This window comes from Scyliorhinus torazame, chromosome 11 (genome assembly GCF_047496885.1).
Source record: "Scyliorhinus torazame isolate Kashiwa2021f chromosome 11, sScyTor2.1, whole genome shotgun sequence".
Lineage (NCBI taxonomy): Eukaryota > Metazoa > Chordata > Chondrichthyes > Carcharhiniformes > Scyliorhinidae > Scyliorhinus > Scyliorhinus torazame.
The window spans coordinates 7,530,047-7,549,011 of NC_092717.1; the positions used below are offsets into that span (position 1 = coordinate 7,530,047).

The 18,965-nt window shown below is 43.9% G+C and overlaps 2 protein-coding genes across 5 annotated transcripts in view; one reads left to right on the forward strand and one right to left on the reverse strand.

Annotated features, from left to right (window-relative positions):
* The window catches only part of ano10a (anoctamin 10a), a 93,847-nt gene extending 89,665 nt beyond the window's left edge, over positions 1-4,182 (forward strand). For both annotated transcript variants that reach the window (XM_072466895.1, XM_072466896.1), the window contains exon 13: positions 3,223-4,182. In XM_072466895.1, the coding sequence (XP_072322996.1) occupies positions 3,223-3,288 (66 nt within the window). In that variant the 3' untranslated portion in view covers positions 3,289-4,182. The remainder of the gene's footprint in view (positions 1-3,222) is intronic.
* Positions 4,183-7,784: 3,602 nt separating this feature from the next.
* Positions 7,785-18,965, reverse strand: part of snrka (SNF related kinase a) — a 40,805-nt gene continuing 29,624 nt past the window's right edge. For all 3 annotated transcript variants that reach the window (XM_072466897.1, XM_072466899.1, XM_072466898.1), the window contains 2 exons: positions 15,953-16,087; positions 7,785-10,812 (listed from right to left, as the gene is read on the reverse strand). In XM_072466897.1, coding sequence (XP_072322998.1) covers positions 9,624-10,812; positions 15,953-16,087 — 1,324 coding nt within the window. In that variant the 3' untranslated portion in view covers positions 7,785-9,623. The remainder of the gene's footprint in view (positions 10,813-15,952; positions 16,088-18,965) is intronic.

An 18,965-nucleotide genomic window follows, 5' to 3' on the forward strand; every position in this document is an offset into this window, starting at 1 on the left:
TCCAGTGGCAGTACCAATATGCCACCCACCTGCCCATAATGAAAGATGCTACAGGAATGCAATTTCTTTTTAATTTTCTGTGCAGTTGTGAATTAATTTCGACATTTACCATCCAATTGTCACTGCTTGCAGCTGCATCAATGCCCTCATCAGTTTGATTTTTTTCAATTCCCATTGGTTCTTGACAGTCCAAATCCAATACTGCCTTGGGGGTGTTTGGCAGTGTGTGTGATGTATTCCGTGTGTTTCTCAGTTGGTTGTAAAAATCCAACTCGCTTTAGGAAAGGAAGCCTGCCGTCCTGGGCTGATTGGGGCTACAGAGCACACCCAGTGCAGCTTATAGTTAAATGCCCTCTGAATTGGCCATGCAAGTCACTCTCCGCTGCTTCGAATCGCCACCCAGATGCAATGATTCAAGAAGGTTCACCATCTCTCTCTCTTTGAAAATGAGGAAACAAAATAATAGCCCACCTTACCAGAAATGCCCACATTCTGAAAATGAATTTCAAATGATGACTTCTCTGTCTTTATTTCTCTCTCTCCCTCTGTGTGTCTCTCTGCCTAAATTCTTATCTAAATTCATACTAGAGGCAAGAAATTTAATTGTATGGGTCAATTTAGCCTGCGAGCTAGAACGGAGCTTTAGTTGCTGGAGTGGTTTCATTTTTATCAGGGGCGTCCCACTAACGTCCCCAAGCAGAGACATCCCCAACAACCCATCTCTCACCTCTCATCCTCTACACAGCATCCAGGATGTGCCAGTATCGCCTGGGCAGCCAATCAAAGTTCGCTAAAAAGACCAGAGTCACCATGGACACTCACTGGGATTTTATTTTTTGTTTAAGGAAAGAGTGAAAGCTGCAAGCTCGAGGTTATTTGCGCTCTTGAATACAGCTGTCAAAATGCATTGTCCCACAGGAATGAATTAAAATCTGTGTCTATCAGTTAGAAACTATTTGACGTTGTTCAAAAGGCTGAACGAATGAAAGGCTCCCAATTGCCTCGCTGATTTCTTTAATAACTTTTGTAAAATGCATGTGCAGCTTCCAGTCCGATGTGAACGGATACAGACGTATTCAGTGTGAGTTTAGTTATATCTGCTGTTTTTGTTGATGATTATAGAACCATAGAATCCCGACAGTGCAGAAGGAGGCCATTTGGCCCATCGAGTCTGCACTGGCCCTCTGAAAGAGCACCCTACCTAGGCCCAATCCCCCACTCTATCCCCGTAACCCCACCTAGGGACAATTTTGCCTGGCCAATCCACCTAACCTGCACATCTTTGGACTGTGGGAGGAAACCGGAGCACCTGGATCACACCCACACAGACACATGGAGAACGTGCAAACTCCACACAGTCACTCAAGGTCGGAATCCAACCCAGTTGCTGTAAGACAGCAGTGCTAACCACTGTTACCGTGATCTGAAATTAAATTCTCCTTTGGCAGGGAGATCAGCAGTGTCTGAGCTTTCACTGGTCCACTTTCAAACCGTTAAATGATGCAATTTATTCTCAACTCTAAATCGAGGCTTTTTAATAAGCTTTGGTGGTAAACATCACACATACGTCAGTCATACAGGATGGAGCTTAAAATAGGCAAACAGTCTGTTTCACACCTCTGGACTGAGTTTTCACTGTTACTGCTGGGTGTCAGTGCCTTCTGTTTTCCACCCACCTCGATATTGATTTCAATCAGGCCCTCGATTCATCTTCATATCTACATTTAACAGTCAAAATGAAAATTTAGGCCCCAATGTTCAATCGTCGAATCACTCGTGAATAGCTTTTATTTTGAAAAATCCCTATTTGAGATGACGAATGTGGGAGAGTATCACTTTTATTCATTTCGTACCTATAGATTTGAGAATCTGACCATTTTAGTCCTTTCATCGGCCTCCTTATCTACTCTGAAAAGCTGTTGTAGATTCTTCATTTTTAAAAATTCAATCATTCGTGGGATGGTGGCATTGTTGGCAAGGCCAGTACGGCAGATTTCCCTCCCTAAAGGATATTGGTGAACCAAATGGGTTTTTACCACAATCTGGTAGTCACATGGACACTGTTATTTAAAGTAGTTTGTATCATAATTTTGTGTTTTTTAAGATTTTTTTTTAATGTATTGAATTGAAATTCTCCAGCAACTGTGTGAATTTCTTTGAACAGAAGTCTTTTGATTGACATTTCAGGCCTCTGTATTACAAGTTAGCAACGTAACCATTAGATATCCTCCTGATCCACTGCTGTTCAATTCACTTCAAATTTTCTGAAAGGGTTCCTTCCTCTTTCTACTCTTCCTGCCAAAATGATTACAGCACCTTATTTCTGCATCGATAACCTGTTTGCCACCTTCATAAGTATATCCTTCATAAACAATTTGCCACATTCATGATTTGGTGTCCATGACCAAACCTATTTTTCCTCAATTCCTAAACCTGGAGCATTTAAACATACGGGGGCAGCTTCCACACAGATCAGTGCGGGATACTACTCATTCCAGTCAGAGAAACTATTTTTTCGGTATCAAGTTTGTACTTCATAGCCAGCTATGGAGTAAACCTCTGTCCCAACAATATGTACTACCCCAACCTCGGAGTAACATCCTCTACTGAGCCTGTGTGATGTTTCCGTCCCTGACACCAATCATCTGTTCAGCTTGTCTGAGTGAGATTCCCAAAGGGAAGAGCGGTTTTGTTACGCAAGTGTTTGTTGGTCAGGAAATGCACGGAAGTCTTGGGATGGTGGAAAGAAAAGGTTTTCATCCTTTCAATCTTAAGGGGATATTAATGCAATAATGCAGTGTTCGTGTTATTAAGGCAGTCAGCATGTTTTCTGGAATATAAACAGAAAATGTTGGAGAAACTCAATGTCTGGCAGGATCTGTGGATGCTTTCACTGTGCACCCACCTTTGTCCTCCTATTAACACGTTCTGCTATCTTATCTTTCTGCCACTATCGGCATCACCTTCAATCCTTAATGCTACCATTAACACTCCCTTTGTCTTATCCATAACATCTGTCAATGTCTCCTTAGCTCCTACCTATCCCTGACCTATTCTACTCCATCTCCTCCACCCCTCTTCGACTGAAGTTATAATGGCCTCAAAGCATCATGTTTCTCTCTCCGGTTGCCAAACCTGCTGAGTTTATTCAGCATTTTCTGTTTTTGTTATTTTGTGTGTTTTCTGGACCTTTTGTGGTTAATGCATGTTTGTTCCCCACAGCAATCGAAGGAAGCTGATGAGTCACTGACAAAGGAACAGCAGCATGCTGAAATGAAGACCAAATAAAGCAAAGCAAACTTTGTGGAAAAATGACACATGACTGGCTTTAATCGGATTAAGCCATATACCAAGATATATAATAGATACGTAGCGGGCGTGAAAAATATGCAATGCATGAAAACTCTCCACAGCAATAGTGCTAAATATATTCCAATTTATTTTGTAAATTTATCCATTAATGCTTTTTGCATGATGTATTATCACTGTGTGGTTTATCTGAAACGAGGATGCTAAATCAATTATTGCTGCAGAACAAAGTGTCAGCCAGGACAAGTGGGTGAATGGTGAAGGACGACAAGAGGAAGATTTATTCCAGGAGGTGAACACTGAGCTGCAACTTCCAAATGAGCAAAATTTCAAGCAGTTAGCTAGAAATATTCTCCGTTATTGGCTTTGTGCAGACTGGGTAAAACATTTCCACTGGTCTTTGACTTGAATTTAGTAATAGGTGGAATGTTCAGATTTTAAAAAATAATCTTGTATAAATCACAATAAATGAGATTGCGCACCTTGGCCTGCTATCATCTAACTTTGCAAAGTGTGTTTTGGAGCATGTGGCATCTGAACCTAAACTGTTGGTCATAGAATTTACAGTGAAGGAGGCCATTCAGCCCATTGAGTCTGCACCGGCCCCTGGAAAGAGCACTCTACTTAAGCCCATGCCTCCGACCTAACCTTTTGGACACTATGGGGCAATTTAACATAGCCAATCCACCTAACCTGCACAACTTTGGACTGTGGGAGGAAACCCACGCAGACATGGGGAGAAAATGCAAACTGCGTGCACACAGTCACCCGAGGCCAGAATTGACCCTGGAGCTGTGAGGCAGCAGTGCCAACCACTGTGCAACCTTACTGCCCTGTGCCACTGTTTATTGATAATAAAGTTATTGCAAATTAGTGACTCTTCAATGTCTAACTGTTTCCACTTACGGGGAGACTCCAAAACTCGGGGCCATAAATACAAGATACTCAGTTTAAATCTCAGCGTTCAGGAGAAATGTATTTACCTAGAGTGGTGAGAATGTGGAACTTGCATATAGATTAGATACATTTAAGAGGCAGATAGATAAATAAGGAAAGGAAAAGATGAACTAAAATACAACGCTCTGTCTGGTCGTTCTAGGATTGTCATTAAACCTGCTGTTGAGGATGATGCTATTGTCTGGTATACTGACCTCTTATCTAGCAGAGGCTGAAAGGCAATTCTCCAACACTTCCTCCTACTGGACGGGGAGCCCACCACAAAACATTAGGCCATTGTTTCCAGGATTGTCATCGACCATGTGGAAATCGTCCCTCCATTGTCTCTAACCTCATAGTCCGTCAACTCCCACCAGTGCACCCATTGTTGCAGCCTGTTCCTGCTCTGCTGAACTGTTTCTTCCTAACTCACTTTCTTTTCTCCCCTTATCCAGTTTCTTTCCACCTGTCACTTTAACAGCTACCTGGCTTTGAGCATCTTTTCACCATGGATATATAATCCCTTTACACTTGCATCCCCCTGCTGCCTCACGGCGCTGAGGACCCGGGTACGATCCCGGCCCCGAGTCTGGCTGTGTGGAGTTTGCATGTTTTCCCCGTGTTTATGTGAGTCTCACCCCCACAACCCAAAGATGTGCAGGGTAGGTGGATTGGTCGTGTTAAATTGCACCTTGAGGGAGGGGGGGGGGGGTGGAATTGGGTACTTTAAATCTATTTTTTAAAAACACTTGCATCCCCTATGAGAATGGACCTTGCAGCTCTCCACTCTTCCTTGAACGAATCTCCAACTTTCATAGATTATCATAGATTTTACAGTGCAGAAGGAGGCCATTCGGCCCATCGAATCTGCACCGGCTCTTGGAAAGAGCACCCTACCCCAAGGTCCACACCTCCACCCTATCCCCATAACCCAGTAACCCCACCCTACACTAAGGGCAATTTTGGACACTATGGGCAATTTAGCATGGCCACTCCACCTAACCCGCACATCTTTGGACTGTGGGAGGAAACCGGAGCACCCGGAGGAAACCCACGCACACACGGGGAGGATGTGCAGACTCCGCACAGACAGTGACCCAAGCCGGAATCGAACCTGGGACCCTGGAGCTGTGAAGCATTTGTGCTATCCACAATGCTACCGTGCTGTCCATATTCGCCTCGCCATCTGGCTGAATTTGTTCTCCCTCTGAACAACTTTTCCTTCAACTCCACTACTGCCAAATAAAAGGTGTTTCTATGGATCCTGCATAGCTCCAAGCTGCACCAGCCTTTTGGGGGCTACATGCCCCTTCATGTTCTCGTCCCGACCTGGAAAATCTAACCAACTTTGCTCCCGATTTCCATTTCTCTCACTTGACATTGCCCTCCAATCCTTCCCTTCCCATCACCATGTGTCAATAGACGATCAACCAATATTCACTATAAACCTATTAGGCGGGATTCTCCGTTCCCTGACGGCGATTGGGCGGAGAGTCCCTTCTGACACGGTGCCTGTTTGATGCAGGCTTTGTATGCTCTGCCCCCTCTGAAACAGCGTCATGTGCCGAACGCCATTGAGACGGCCTCAGCGCATCACCTGAAGGCCCTCCCCTGATGCTCCATCCCGATGGGTCGAGTTCTCGACCGTGCGGGGGACGTGTGGTTTCAGCGATCGGAAACCCTGCGTGGCGGCAGTGGACTGTATCCAGCGCCAGCGGGCAGGGCTTCCGCAAGGGCTGGTGGGGGGTGGCCACGTGCCACTATCTGGCAGTCGGGTCCACGCACGGCTGGCCACACGTTTTACGGCGTGACCGCTGCAGGTCATCACTGTGTGCATGCGCGGCCACGGACCCGGCCATTTATTTTGTGGAGGCCAGGGTTTTACGTGGCGCGGCTGCTAGCCCCTTACCGGTCGCAGGCTCGGCGTTGATTTTGTTCACATAAAACACCACAGATCCTCCACTCTCAGGCTCAGAAACAGAATCCAGCCCACTGACTCACAGCTGCCTTGCTCACTTTCCCGAAGGACTCTATGCCATTCTCCCCGTTTCTGTCTCCATCACATTGTTCAGGTCTTCCACATACTCATTTCTGATATCACCCTTTTTCCTTGACCAAGGAATCGTGCTGGTTCTATGTATTGCACTCTCACCCCTCCCCCAGAATCAGGATAGGAGTCCCAGCTTCTACCCCACGTCTCCATGTCCATATTAGCAGAGGAGGTGCAGAACATGCCCTTTTAACCCCTCACTTAATATCTACAGCTGAAAAAGATGCTTCTGAACCAGGTAATTCTGGAATAAATGCAGAGCTCCAGTTCATTGCCCAAAAGGGATGAGATGAACTAATTTACAAATACTAGCTGTGAGACAACTGAGGATTCCCCCAATGCCATTTCAAATGAATCTGAATGTCAAAATGGGGAATTCAGTGATTTTAACAGCTCCTGGATGATGCTCTGACATGCTGCCACTGTGGTCAGGTTTGGCTGGATGCTAGCATACAGGACACCAATATGAAGACAATGGCTGAATGTTCCTGCTACTGATCCTGCCAGAGAACCTGGGCAGAGTCCAGGTGACGTCCCTTAATTGAAATGCCAGTGATGGCACTTTTACCAGTAAGGGTTCATCTCAACTACATGATTGACGAGCCTTGGGATCCTGGATATACCCAGAACAGGGATAATGATGCTATACGCCCATCTAACTAGTACCCCCGTAAACCCAAGATTTTACCCAAAGGGTCAAGGTTCCAAAACACAGGCCAGCTTCGATCACTTGTTCTTCTAGCTATACTTGCACTCTGGCTGAAGCTAGGGCTCGGATTTTTGGGCCAAAATGTTGACAATTGCACAAGTTAGGATATAGGCAGCAGAGTTTTTGATGATCTGATGTTTACAGAAGGTGTGCATTATTTAGGCGCATATCAAATAAGCAATGACCTTGCCTCAAAGTCAGTCTCAGTTGGAATAAACACCATCTGCAAAAATGTAATCAAATACCGCATGAGCATCCAGTTTCTTCATGGATTCTCCTGAAAACAGTGCTCAACTATTTACTTTTCTGGTTTAGGGTCCAAATAAAGCACTTGTGCATTTATCAGAACAGGGAATTTTATGATCATGTTTGCCTCAGCTATTGTATTGCTAATGATAGGGCAGCAGCAACAGCATTCAAGACAAATCTCCCAAAGACATTTAATAACATTCCATGAGTCTCTGGTACTGTTATGTGCAGATCGTTCTTCTGAAGCTTTCAACTTGGCCATGTTTGCTCAGACCTGTGCACAGTGGTTCTAGAATTCCGCAGCAAGAGGCTGCTGCTTTCACTAAAACTGCCACAGCAATGGTACAGGGAGGGAGACTGTGCCAGACAGTGATGTGTATTGAGGTGGACGTGTGTCAACACAGAAAGATAGGATGTGTTGATGTTTTTTTGTCAAAGCAGCGTGCAAAGGTCAACCCGGAGATTAAACTGTCTCTTCATACCCAAATTAAAAAAATACTTGTTCATAGTTTGAAAAACACAACTGATTGATTATAAGTCAGCCACACTATTTAATTCAGTTGTAAATATACTAATTTGAAGACAGGTTGGGGCATGGGATGCCACATTTTCAGACTATTACATTATTTGGTCCAATAACATTCATAAGTAGTGGTTACTCTTTCTGTTTTTTGCACCAAAGGATGCACCACAACATACAACACATGCACAATCATCGACTTGGGACAACTCCATCCAGAACACAGACAAACTTTAACATGGGTGTTTCCACCTACATTAATCTATTACGAATTGACAGCTGTACATAACAGCAATGACTATGTATACACAAATATTTACAGTTCTTGTACAAATACACAGGGTAGGAGAGTTCTAAAAGGTGCCATCACAAGGCTGTACATAAAATACTGTATAAACAAAACTATTTACAATAATTTGAAAACTTAGCTGCAACTACACAATTGCTATGAATTCCCTTCACTATGTATATGTCTCCACAATTAAAATTAGATTATTTAAAAACTGGAATGCCAAGATACATGTGTAAATGACTAACCCACCCCTTTTCCCAGGCAATGTTTGGTTTGGAATATACTCCATCACTGATGATTGACTGGAAGATTTTTCCACAGGGTCCCACAGATCTACATTTGAGAGAATTAGATGCCGAGGCTTCCAATGTCTGTGATGTTAGGGAGGACAACCCTAAACAGAATAAATCCACAGCTGATTCAATGATGGATTAGAAAGGGTTTACTTTTTTTTTAAAAAAAGTTACTCCCCACCACGTTTAACAGAAAGATGGATGATTACTGTAAGTGCGTGAAATTCTATTCAGATTCAATCAACACTGACCATCCCTCTTACTGGTCATCACAAATGTGTGTCTGAGGCCTTGAAATGTCAATCTGCAGGTGTCTGTAGTCCATTCCCTTCCACACCAGGAAAGGGGTGGGAGGCATTTCAAACCTTTCACTGCTTCACATAAGCAGCAAGTAATTCACATTTTTTTTAAAAAGTCACAGCTACACCGACACTGGTCTTTCCAACAAATTACATCTTATTGGCCTGCAAGAGACAACACAACTTTGCTTCATCCATTTTCAGTCACTAGAGCACATGGCTTACTCCACTGAACTGACAGAATAAGCAGATGCCAACATGCACAAAGAGGCAGACTAGGCTGATTGCAGTGCTTTCTCCATTAACGGGGAGCACGGTGTCACAGGCACAGCTCGAGTTACCACCATCTCGGTCCGTTTATAGCACTTCACATTTCTGCTCAAGTTTGCCTTATGCTGAGTTTAAGTCAATGCAGACTAACTGTTACTGATGTGAGCTCAGTGCAAATAAGTTAGGACTCTCCAGTGCGGCTGTTCTGTAGACAGTCGTTCATCACCCTTGGAATATGGAATACTTCAGGAGCTGTAATATTTGTGTTATTGCTTTGATTCTTTTGTCAGATGCACTGGAGTATGCCACCTGACCTGTGATCATTGATGGTTTAAAACAATATAGATTTGTTGTATTCTCGCTTAAGTGCTACATTTAGAGCTACAAAGTGCTCCATTTACTTAAACTGCAATTAGCTCCATTAACAATGCACAAAACAGTTGATGTTAAACTCTAAGTTAATACAGATACTTAAATTCTGCTCGTGTTTTTCTTGTTGGAAAATTAAAAGTAGCAAGCAGCATGCACAAAGACCATGCATTGTCAAGATATTGAACAAACAAATGCAAAACAGCAATAAATAACTCTCAAAGCCCATTTAAAAGCTCAAGACTAAAAAAAAAGGATATTTCACCATGCTAAATTGAGTCACAAACTGTTAACCTGCAAGGACAACAGTCAGATTAGGCTAAACTATTAAATAACATGACAGCAGCTAGTCTGACTGGAGGTACACAACAACACCTCCTTGGGGTTCCGCTGAATATTCACAGAAATGGTTTTCTCACAGAGAGGTAGCTGTAGAACATTATTCTTCAAGTTCATGTTGTTCTCTTTTGACATTTCCAGCTCATTCAGCAGATCAGCCACTTGGTCAGAATAAGATTTCCTGCAGCCCGAAGGTGAGGCTCGCTCCATCATATTGCTGGAGGCGATGCACATTTTCCAGGCTGATTTCTCCTGCAGTCGGAGTGCTGAAGTCGGCTCAATGATGTATCTGCTACCATTGCCAACATGCAACTGTGACCCCAGGCAGAGGCTCATCAGCTTCAAGCTCTCCATTAAGTCCTCGGCAGCTTTGGATGACTGGGAAGAGTTTCCCTGGATTGCACAGCTGCGAGTCGTTGTTCCCGTGTTGTTGGTGCTCCCACCGGAGTTGTTCGAAGGGCTACTCCCACCTTTGTTACCATCGCTTGGACTGCTCTTGTCAAGGCCAGAGTTACCGTCACTTGGTTTGCCCTGCCCACTTCCATCCCCTCCGCTTCCCGGTGGCCCCTCACCACTGTCACGGCGATGCCAGGAGTAAGTGAATCCTCCATCTTTATCCAGAAGTCTACGGCTTTCTGAATCATCGTCACTGGTTTCAGAGCTGCTGCAGCTTGAACCTCGCCCTTGATTTTTCCGTTTGTGGTACCGCTTGTGCACCGTGTTCGGAGAAGCTATGTTCATCTTTAGTCGACTGAGTTTAGGGGGAAGGTTTTCATCCATGTCAAAGTCATCATCTGACTCCCCCTCCTCAAAGATCTGATTGAGGACAGGAGCACTCTTCCTGGTCGTTAGCCGGTTCGTTATAGACGGTTTACGTCGCAAAACTACTTGAGCGGGAAGAGGAATGGCTTTTTTGTCATCTTCATCATCCTCCTCATCCTCCTCCACCCTGAACAGACACGTCCTATTGCTTGCTCCAGTCTTTCCAGCTGACCCAACAGTCAATGTCTCTTCTTTCTTTGCAGGCTCGCCAGATTTCATTCGGTGCCCATTAATAATGGACTCTGCAGTGCGGGCTGGTGAACAGACAACGGGAATAGACACAGGGTGCATGATGGGCGATGCTGTGATGTCTTCAATATCCTTGGGCACATCAATCTTTGTAGGCCAGGACTGCCTAGATACAAATAAAATGAGAAAAAGAGAAAACAAAAAGTTTTAAGTCACCCATTTTGTTCATTTCCTTCCAGACTTTTATTGAAATTAAATTTCTATTTACATTTCAGCAAGTTAGTAATACAGAATATCATGTTTCATACTAGACATCCTAACTTATTCTATGGTGAGAAAATCATTTAAATCTTAACTCTATCTCTTGTGGCGATAACAGATGAAGCTAGTCAAACATTGGGTGAAATCTAACGGCCGTGCCCGATTCACGAGATTTGCACGGCTCGCTTCGCCTCGCAAGATGGATCACGCAAGACGTCGCGATCTGGACGCCACCCAAAATGAGCGAGATCCAACTTTGCATAGTTAAGTGTGCAGTAAGGTTCACTTGGATATGCACTCGCTGGAGTTACCCAAGGCGCAGGACCTAGCCCCCACACCTCGGAGATACTGAGCAAGGACCGGTTAGTATAGTCTCCACCAACGGGGGGGGGGGGGGGGGGGCCTGGCAATTCCACCTGGGCACTGTCAGTGCAATCCGGGTGCCAGACTGGTAGCACCTTGCCTGTGCCAGCGATCGGGTTCAGGGGTGCCCTGCCCTTATGAGGTGAAGTGCAGGGGGCAGGATGGGGTACGGTGACGCCTTGTTGGCGGGTCCAAAGGTGGTTGGGGGGGGTCTCGAGATCGGGGCGCCAGATCTCTTTCTACACTGGCGGGCAAAGCTCGTTAGTGCCGGAAATGGGACACTAATTGTGGCCTCGATGAGGCATCCCTTGCTGAGGCCCCAAAATGAAGTAGAGTCCCGTTTGATAGCGGGGTCGTTCTTGACGCTGCCGGTGACAGGAAACACTGGCTAAACTCGCTTGACATGGGACTGTTTCATTTCTGTTAAATCCCACCCATAGTGATTGAAATTGCTGACATAATTATATTTAACTGGCTGTTGCCCCAACTAGATGACCAGTGTGCTGGTATCAGGTAGTACATTTTTGAATTGGTCTTTTCACAATTGAGGAGTATAAACCCACCGGAGAAAACACTGGCATGCTGCATCTGTGAGAAACAAGATCACCTTCAGCACCAACAAACATACCTTGGCTGAACGGTTTTGCACTGGAGAAACTGAGACCTTGGTAATAATTTGATCTGAGAGAATCTCATTAACATTAGCAAAACTTTACAGAGCTGTGCCAGGTTCTGCACTCAAAAATATCACCTCATACATTCAACAGCTGTCAGAAATCACTATTTGTGAAAGAGAAGCTGGTGAGAAGTTGGACAGCCAGGGGTTCAATCATCTATTCTCAATCTGGAGAATTGGGTCATTATAGAATTTACAGTGCAGAAGGAGGCCATTTGGCCAATCAAGTCTGCACTGGCTCTTGGAAACAGCCCCCCCCCTACCCAGTAACCCCACCCAACCCAACCTTTTTGGACACAAAGGGCAATTTAGCATGGCCAATCCACCTAACCTGCACATCTTTAGACTGTGGGAGGAAACTGGAGCATCCGGAGGAAACCCACGCAGACACGGAGAGAACGTGCAAACTCCACACAGACAGTGACCCAAGCCGGGAATGAAACCTGGGACCCTGGAGCTATGATGCAACAGTGCTAATCACTGTGCTACCGTTTCAATGCGATTTCCTACCCGGTAGGGTCTGCACAGTGTAGAAGCATAGACTAACTGTACAGGTTTGAGGGAAATCATGTCACAATTTGACATTCTTTACACAAAGACCTACAGGTTGTTTTGGAGATATATAGAGATAGATGCAATTTGACAGGATGTTTCTTCTAATTAAGATCAATTAGAGTACTGTGTGCAGTATTGGGCTCCAAGTTACAGGATGCATTTTAATGCTTCAGAGAGCAAGGGCGAGAGCTACATTCCAAACCTCTTGTGATAAAACAGGGTGGCACTGTTGCTTCACAGCTCCAGGGTCCCAGGTTCGATTCTTCGATTCCCGGCTTGGATCATTGTCTGTGCAAAGTCTGCACGTTCTCCCAGTGTCTGTGTGGGTTTCCTCCCACAGTCCAAAGATGTGCAGGTTAGGTGGATTGGCCATGATAAATTGCCCCTTGATGTCCAAAAAGGTTAGGTGGGGTTACTGGATTACGGGGATAAGATGGAAGTGTGGGCTTAAGTAGGGTGCTCTTTCCAAGGGCCGGTGCAGACTCGATGGGCCAAATGGCCTCCTTCTGCACTGTAAATTCTATGATTCTATGAAAAGCTATAATTCCACAGGTTTTTCCTCTTTTTAACCTACCTGTCCAGCCAGCCTGTAGCCAAAAGCCATTCTGCTGACACTATGCTCAATTCCAGATTTAAATTTTCTATTTGTTTATTTTACTCTAAGAAGATCATTTTCATATATTAGTTTCCATCCCATGGAATATAACATTTGACGGGTGAAAACCGTGATGCAGACTGTCCTCTAGAAGAGTTTCAACAGGCCAGCATATCAATGCTTTGGGAAGCTCTTTGACAAACACAAGTCTCTAGCCTCTGGGCATTAGCATTGTGGTTCTCCAGCCTTTATTTGGCATCAATTGGCAATTGTGTTTTTAACCATGGAATGACAAAACGACAATGACTAGATTTGTTTCTTTACCAGCTCAGTTAACTTGCTTTGCACAATTCACGGAACAGACAAATATCACTGTCCATCACATTTTGTTATGTGCACCGCATCACGTTTCGATCATCACAAGGAACAGCCTCTGTTTTAAAGGCCTACTAATGCGACTCTAAGGAAAGCACAGATCCTGTGCAGCACCCAGGCGCACACACCACCTACCGTGGCTGAGTACAATCCATCCACAAAAATCACATGACTGGAGTGCCTGGGAGACATAAGCCAAGCCGAGTGTCTGGTGTCCAAACTCCAATTTAAATTGGAGAACTATTAGGCCCATTCTTCCTGCCTTCTCATTGCAAAGCACACCTGTCCTTTGCCCCAGACCCCCACTCACCCAAACCCATCACAACAGCAGCTCACCCATCAGGTCAGCAAGGACAACGGTCCCATACCGAAAAAAAGGAAAATTATAAGCAGGGCCTCCTTGCACCCTAAACCCAGAGAATAAAAACAAAAGCCTTTCAAGAAAGGAAACTGTATTTTAGTTTTTAAAATACATCCTCGGAACATCCCAAAGCCCTTCACTGCCACAGGACATTTTGCTCAGTTTCTGTGCTAGTTCTTTTGAGAAACAGGTGGCTTGGTGGTTAGCACTGCTGCCTCACATTGCCAGTGTCCCGGGTTCAATTCCAGCCTCGGGTGACTGTCTATGTGGAGTTTGCACTTTCTCCCCGTGTCTGTGTGGGTTCCCTCTGGGTGCTCCGGTTTCCTCCCACAGTCCAAAGATGTGCAGGTTAGGTGGATTGGCCACGCTAAATTGCTCCTTAGTGCCAAAAGATTAGGTGGGGTTACTGGTATATGGTCGGGGCGTGGGCCTAGGTAGGGTATTCTTTCCAAGGTTTTATGCAGATTTGATGGGCCGAATGGCCTCTTCTGCACTGTAGAGATGTTATGATTCTAACAACTCCAAAATTAATGAACTTTTGCACAAGATCGCAGTGGCAGTGATATTGTCACTGGACTAGTTATCCAGAGACTCAGGGCAATAGTCTGGGGACACATGTTCAAATCCCACCACAGCAGATGATGACATTTGAATCCAATAAAAATCTGGAATTAAAGGTCTAATGGTGACCATGATACCATCGCTGATTATTGCAAAACCCATCTGGTTCACAAACGTCCTTCAGGGAAGGAAATCTGCCGTCCTTACCTGGTCTGGTCTACATGTGACTCCAGACCCACATCAATGTGGTTGACTCTAAAATACCCTCGGAAATATTGACCGAGTGAGCCACTCAGTTCAAGGGCAATTAGGGATGGACAACAAATTTTGGCTCACCCAGCGACGCCCACATCCAATGATTTTAAAAAATTGAAAGGCTGGTTTATTAGTTTTGGTAGCATCGATCAACAAATAGATGTTGGCCAAGATTCTGGAAGGATCTCACTGGACCTCGTTGACTTATTTTACTTTTCCATGAATAAGGCAGAGTTGCATTTTAATATCTCATCTGAAAAGACAGAGCCTCTTGCAATCCTTCAGCACCACTCTAAATAGTCAAGTCCTGTGTGGGGTTTGACCCCATTTAGGAGGCAAGAGATATTCCTGAACCAATCAGACACTTAATCAAACATTTCACCCAGTCCACATGCAGTCAAATCTTAGTATATTCCTCCCTCAAGCACTCTATATTCAAATACATACATCCAGCTCAATTTAGCTTTAAAAAAAAAAAAACATTTTGTTGAAGCAAGTTTAGAATTATACCCTGGTTATTTCTGCTAATTGTTGGATCTCAGATACCTGTATTTGCAGGAAAGTGGATTAGAAGAGCAGCTCATTCAAGACTCTAAAAGCAGGGAGATAGCTCAAGGAGAAAAGGATTCCTCAGGTGAAAACTGATTACTCAAACTTTCTTCCCCTGTGAATCCAGTGACCCTACAGTAGAAAAGTTTCTTTAGTACTTACAAAGAAGCTCCTTACACTAAACTAAGCCCAGAAATATGAAAAACCTGTTCCAAACACCTCTGTGCAATGACTGGGTCCACTAGAATTAAGCATATCAGATATAGGAATATAGACCACCTGCAGTCCATCGGATCTGTCCCAGACTTTGTGACGACTATTTTTGGACAGGCTACCAAGATTACCACGAGGGTAGCCAGAGAAGGTGGTTTCACCAGGACTGCCAACACCCTTGGATGGAATTCATTATACACACATTGCGGATGTGTGAGGGTATTTAATCAAAAGATTAACATTGTGTAAAGCAAAACGCTTTCATTAAATACCTTCAATAAAACACAGCAAATGTAATCTGATGCAGAATTTGGAAAACTGATTATTGCAATACCACAGAAGTTCCTGTGGCTGTGCGGGATTTCACCACATCAGTTTCTTGCAGCATTGTTGACAAACTAGGTATAAAATTGTTTCCTGCAGCCCAGTGAGCAACACAAGCATAGCATGCTAATGTTAGAGCCCAAAATGAAGACATTTCTGTTTGAAAGTGTGTCTGGACATCTCGAACATCAGGTTAAACATCATTCTACAGTCCTTACCGGAACTGAGCTTTGATATGGCTTGGACTGGGAGATCGGTTCCGGACTTCTTTTTCCTGTTTTTCCTTCAAGATCCTCTCAGCCAGCAAAAAGTAAGTGGCAGTGATGTGATTGTACTTGTTAGTTTCCAGGGCTCTTAGAAAATAAACAGAAAATTATTTGTTAATAACAAAACATTTGGTGCACACGGTTTGTGACAAACAAATTTACAAAAAGCTTCTACTTATTTGGAATTCCTTTCAAGCAATAACCATAATATATCAATTCTACAGATGCTATGTTAATACTTACCTATTTATATAGATTGTATCATATTTGCATACATACGAGCACAATCCGCAAGTAATCCATCAAATTTGAACAACACTACTGCATCATGAATTCATGGTTGCAGCCAAACCCAACAAACTGCACCCCAAACTGTAGCAAAGTGTGCACTAGCAATGCTGCACATGAACAAAATCTCTCTCCTCCAGCTATTAAATGTGCTGGAGAAAAGCCCCAAAGGGAGAGTTTTTATTACAGGTTTGTGTCAACTTAATCAAGGAATAGGTTTACAGGCAAATTTCCCATGAAGTTCTACACACTAAGTCAGATAATAGGATTGTTATGCCATGTCCTGCAGAATGAGTTATTCCCCCCAGGTGGAGGTATCCTGAAGGCCACAAAACCTAACTATTGTTAATTAAACATAATGCAAGATTAATCAGAGTTTAATCTTGGTCCTCGTTGGAAAAAGCTGGAAATTTCTATTTCATGCGGCAGGTCAATGGTTAACATTAACTCCTTTCTCTTTTCTAAAGAGAGCTCTCCAACTGTAACAAAGTGGTGGAGAAAATATGGACGAAATATAATGTTTTTATACAGCACATATATCTGTGTATCTGTATTCTCATGTCCTAGACATCACAATCACATTGTTACAAATGCATAATAACCCTAAAAGACCACTTCTAGGCTACTACCTGAACCCAACAAGCACATTAAATTGCAAAGATTCCTGATGAAATAATTAAGCTCAGTAATTTTGATCTTCACAAGAACATAAGAATGAAGAGTAGTCCATTCAGCTCCACCATTCGACAAGAACTTGGTTGATTTAATTCTGGCCTCAACTCCACTTTTCAATCTGCTCCACATAGCCCTCGACTCCCTTGTTGGTCAAAAATCGAAGTTAGCCTTGAACATATTCAATGACCCAGCCTCCACTGCTCTCTGGGGAAAAGAACGTCATAGACCAGAGGAAAATATTCTCATCTCAGTCTTAAATGGCAGACTCCTACTTTTTAAACTGCATCCCCTAGTTCTGAACTTCCTCACAAAGAGAAAAATCCTTTCAGAATCCACCCTGTGATGTGTCTTGTGTTTTATCATCTCTCATTCTTCTATGGGTAGAGGCCCAATCTGTCCAAACTTTCCCCATAAACTGACCCCTTCATCTCAGGAATTAGTCACGTGAACCATCTCGAATGCAATTATGCCCTTTGTTAAGCAAGGAGACCAAACATAGACCAGAGGAAAATATTCTCATCTCAGTCTTAAATGGCAGACTCCTACTTTTTAAACTGCATCCCCTAGTTCTGAACTTCCTCACAAAGAGAAAAATCCTTTCAGAATCCACCCTGTGATGTGTCTTGTGTTTTATCATCTCTCATTCTTCTATGGGTAGAGGCCCAATCTGTCCAAACTTTCCCCATAAACTGACCCCTTCATCTCAGGAATTAGTCACGTGAACCATCTCGAATGCAATTATGCCCTTTGTTAAGCAAGGAGACCAAACATAGACCAGAGGAAAATATTCTCATCTCAGTCTTAAATGGCAGACTCCTACTTTTTAAACTGCATCCCCTAGTTCTGAACTTCCTCACAAAGAGAAAAATCCTTTCAGAATCCACCCTGTGATGTGTCTTGTGTTTTATCATCTCTCATTCTTCTATGGGTAGAGGCCCAATCTGTCCAAACTTTCCCCATAAACTGACCCCTTCATCTCAGGAATTAGTCACGTGAACCATCTCGAATGCAATTATGCCCTTTGTTAAGCAAGGAGACCAAACAGCACACACTATTTCAGATGGGGCCTCATTACAGTCCGGTACAATTGGAGCAACACTTTTTATTTTAATACTTAATTCCCCTTGCATAAACAACAACATTCCATTTACTACCCGAATCACTTGCTGTACCCGCATGTTGCATTGTTTGATTCATGTACCAGGACACCCAATTCCCTCTGTCCCGTAGAGTTCTGCAAATTCTCTCTATTTATAACAGACCGCTTTTCTATTTTTCCTGCCAAAATGGTCAAGTTGACATTATCTCACATTATACTCTCTGCCAAATGTTTTGCCTATTCATAAAACGCTTATTGTCCTCTTTGTCATCAGCAAATTTAGCTACCATACATTTTGTCCCTTCTGTTATATAGATTGTCGAGGCCCCAACCCTGATCCCTGTTGCACAACACTAGTTAGTTTGCCAATCTGAAAAATGACTCATTTACCCCTACTCTCTGCTTCCTGCTAGCTAACTAATCCTCCATCCCTGCTCATGTTTCGACCTCTGTTTTCACCTTTGATGTGGCACCTTATCAAATGTTTTTGGAAATCCAAGTACACATCTACAGGTTTTCCTTTTATCCATGTTCATAGAATAGAATCATAGAATCCCTACAATGCAGAAGAAGGCCATTCAGCCCATTGAGTCTGCACCAGCCCTTGGAAAGAGCACCCTACTGAACTCCACACATCCACCCTATCCCTGTAACCCAGTAACCCCACCTAACCTTTTGGACACTAAGGAGCCATTTAACATGGCCAATCCACCTAACCTGCACATCTTTGGTCTGTGGGAGGAAACTGGAACACCCGGAGGAAATCCACGCAGACACGGGAGAAAATGCAAATTCCACACAGTCACCCGAGGTCGGAATTGAACCTGGGGCCCCGGAGATGAGGCAGCAGTGCTAACCACTGCGCCATTGTGCCGCCCTTGTTGCTCATGTAATGTTGCTCAT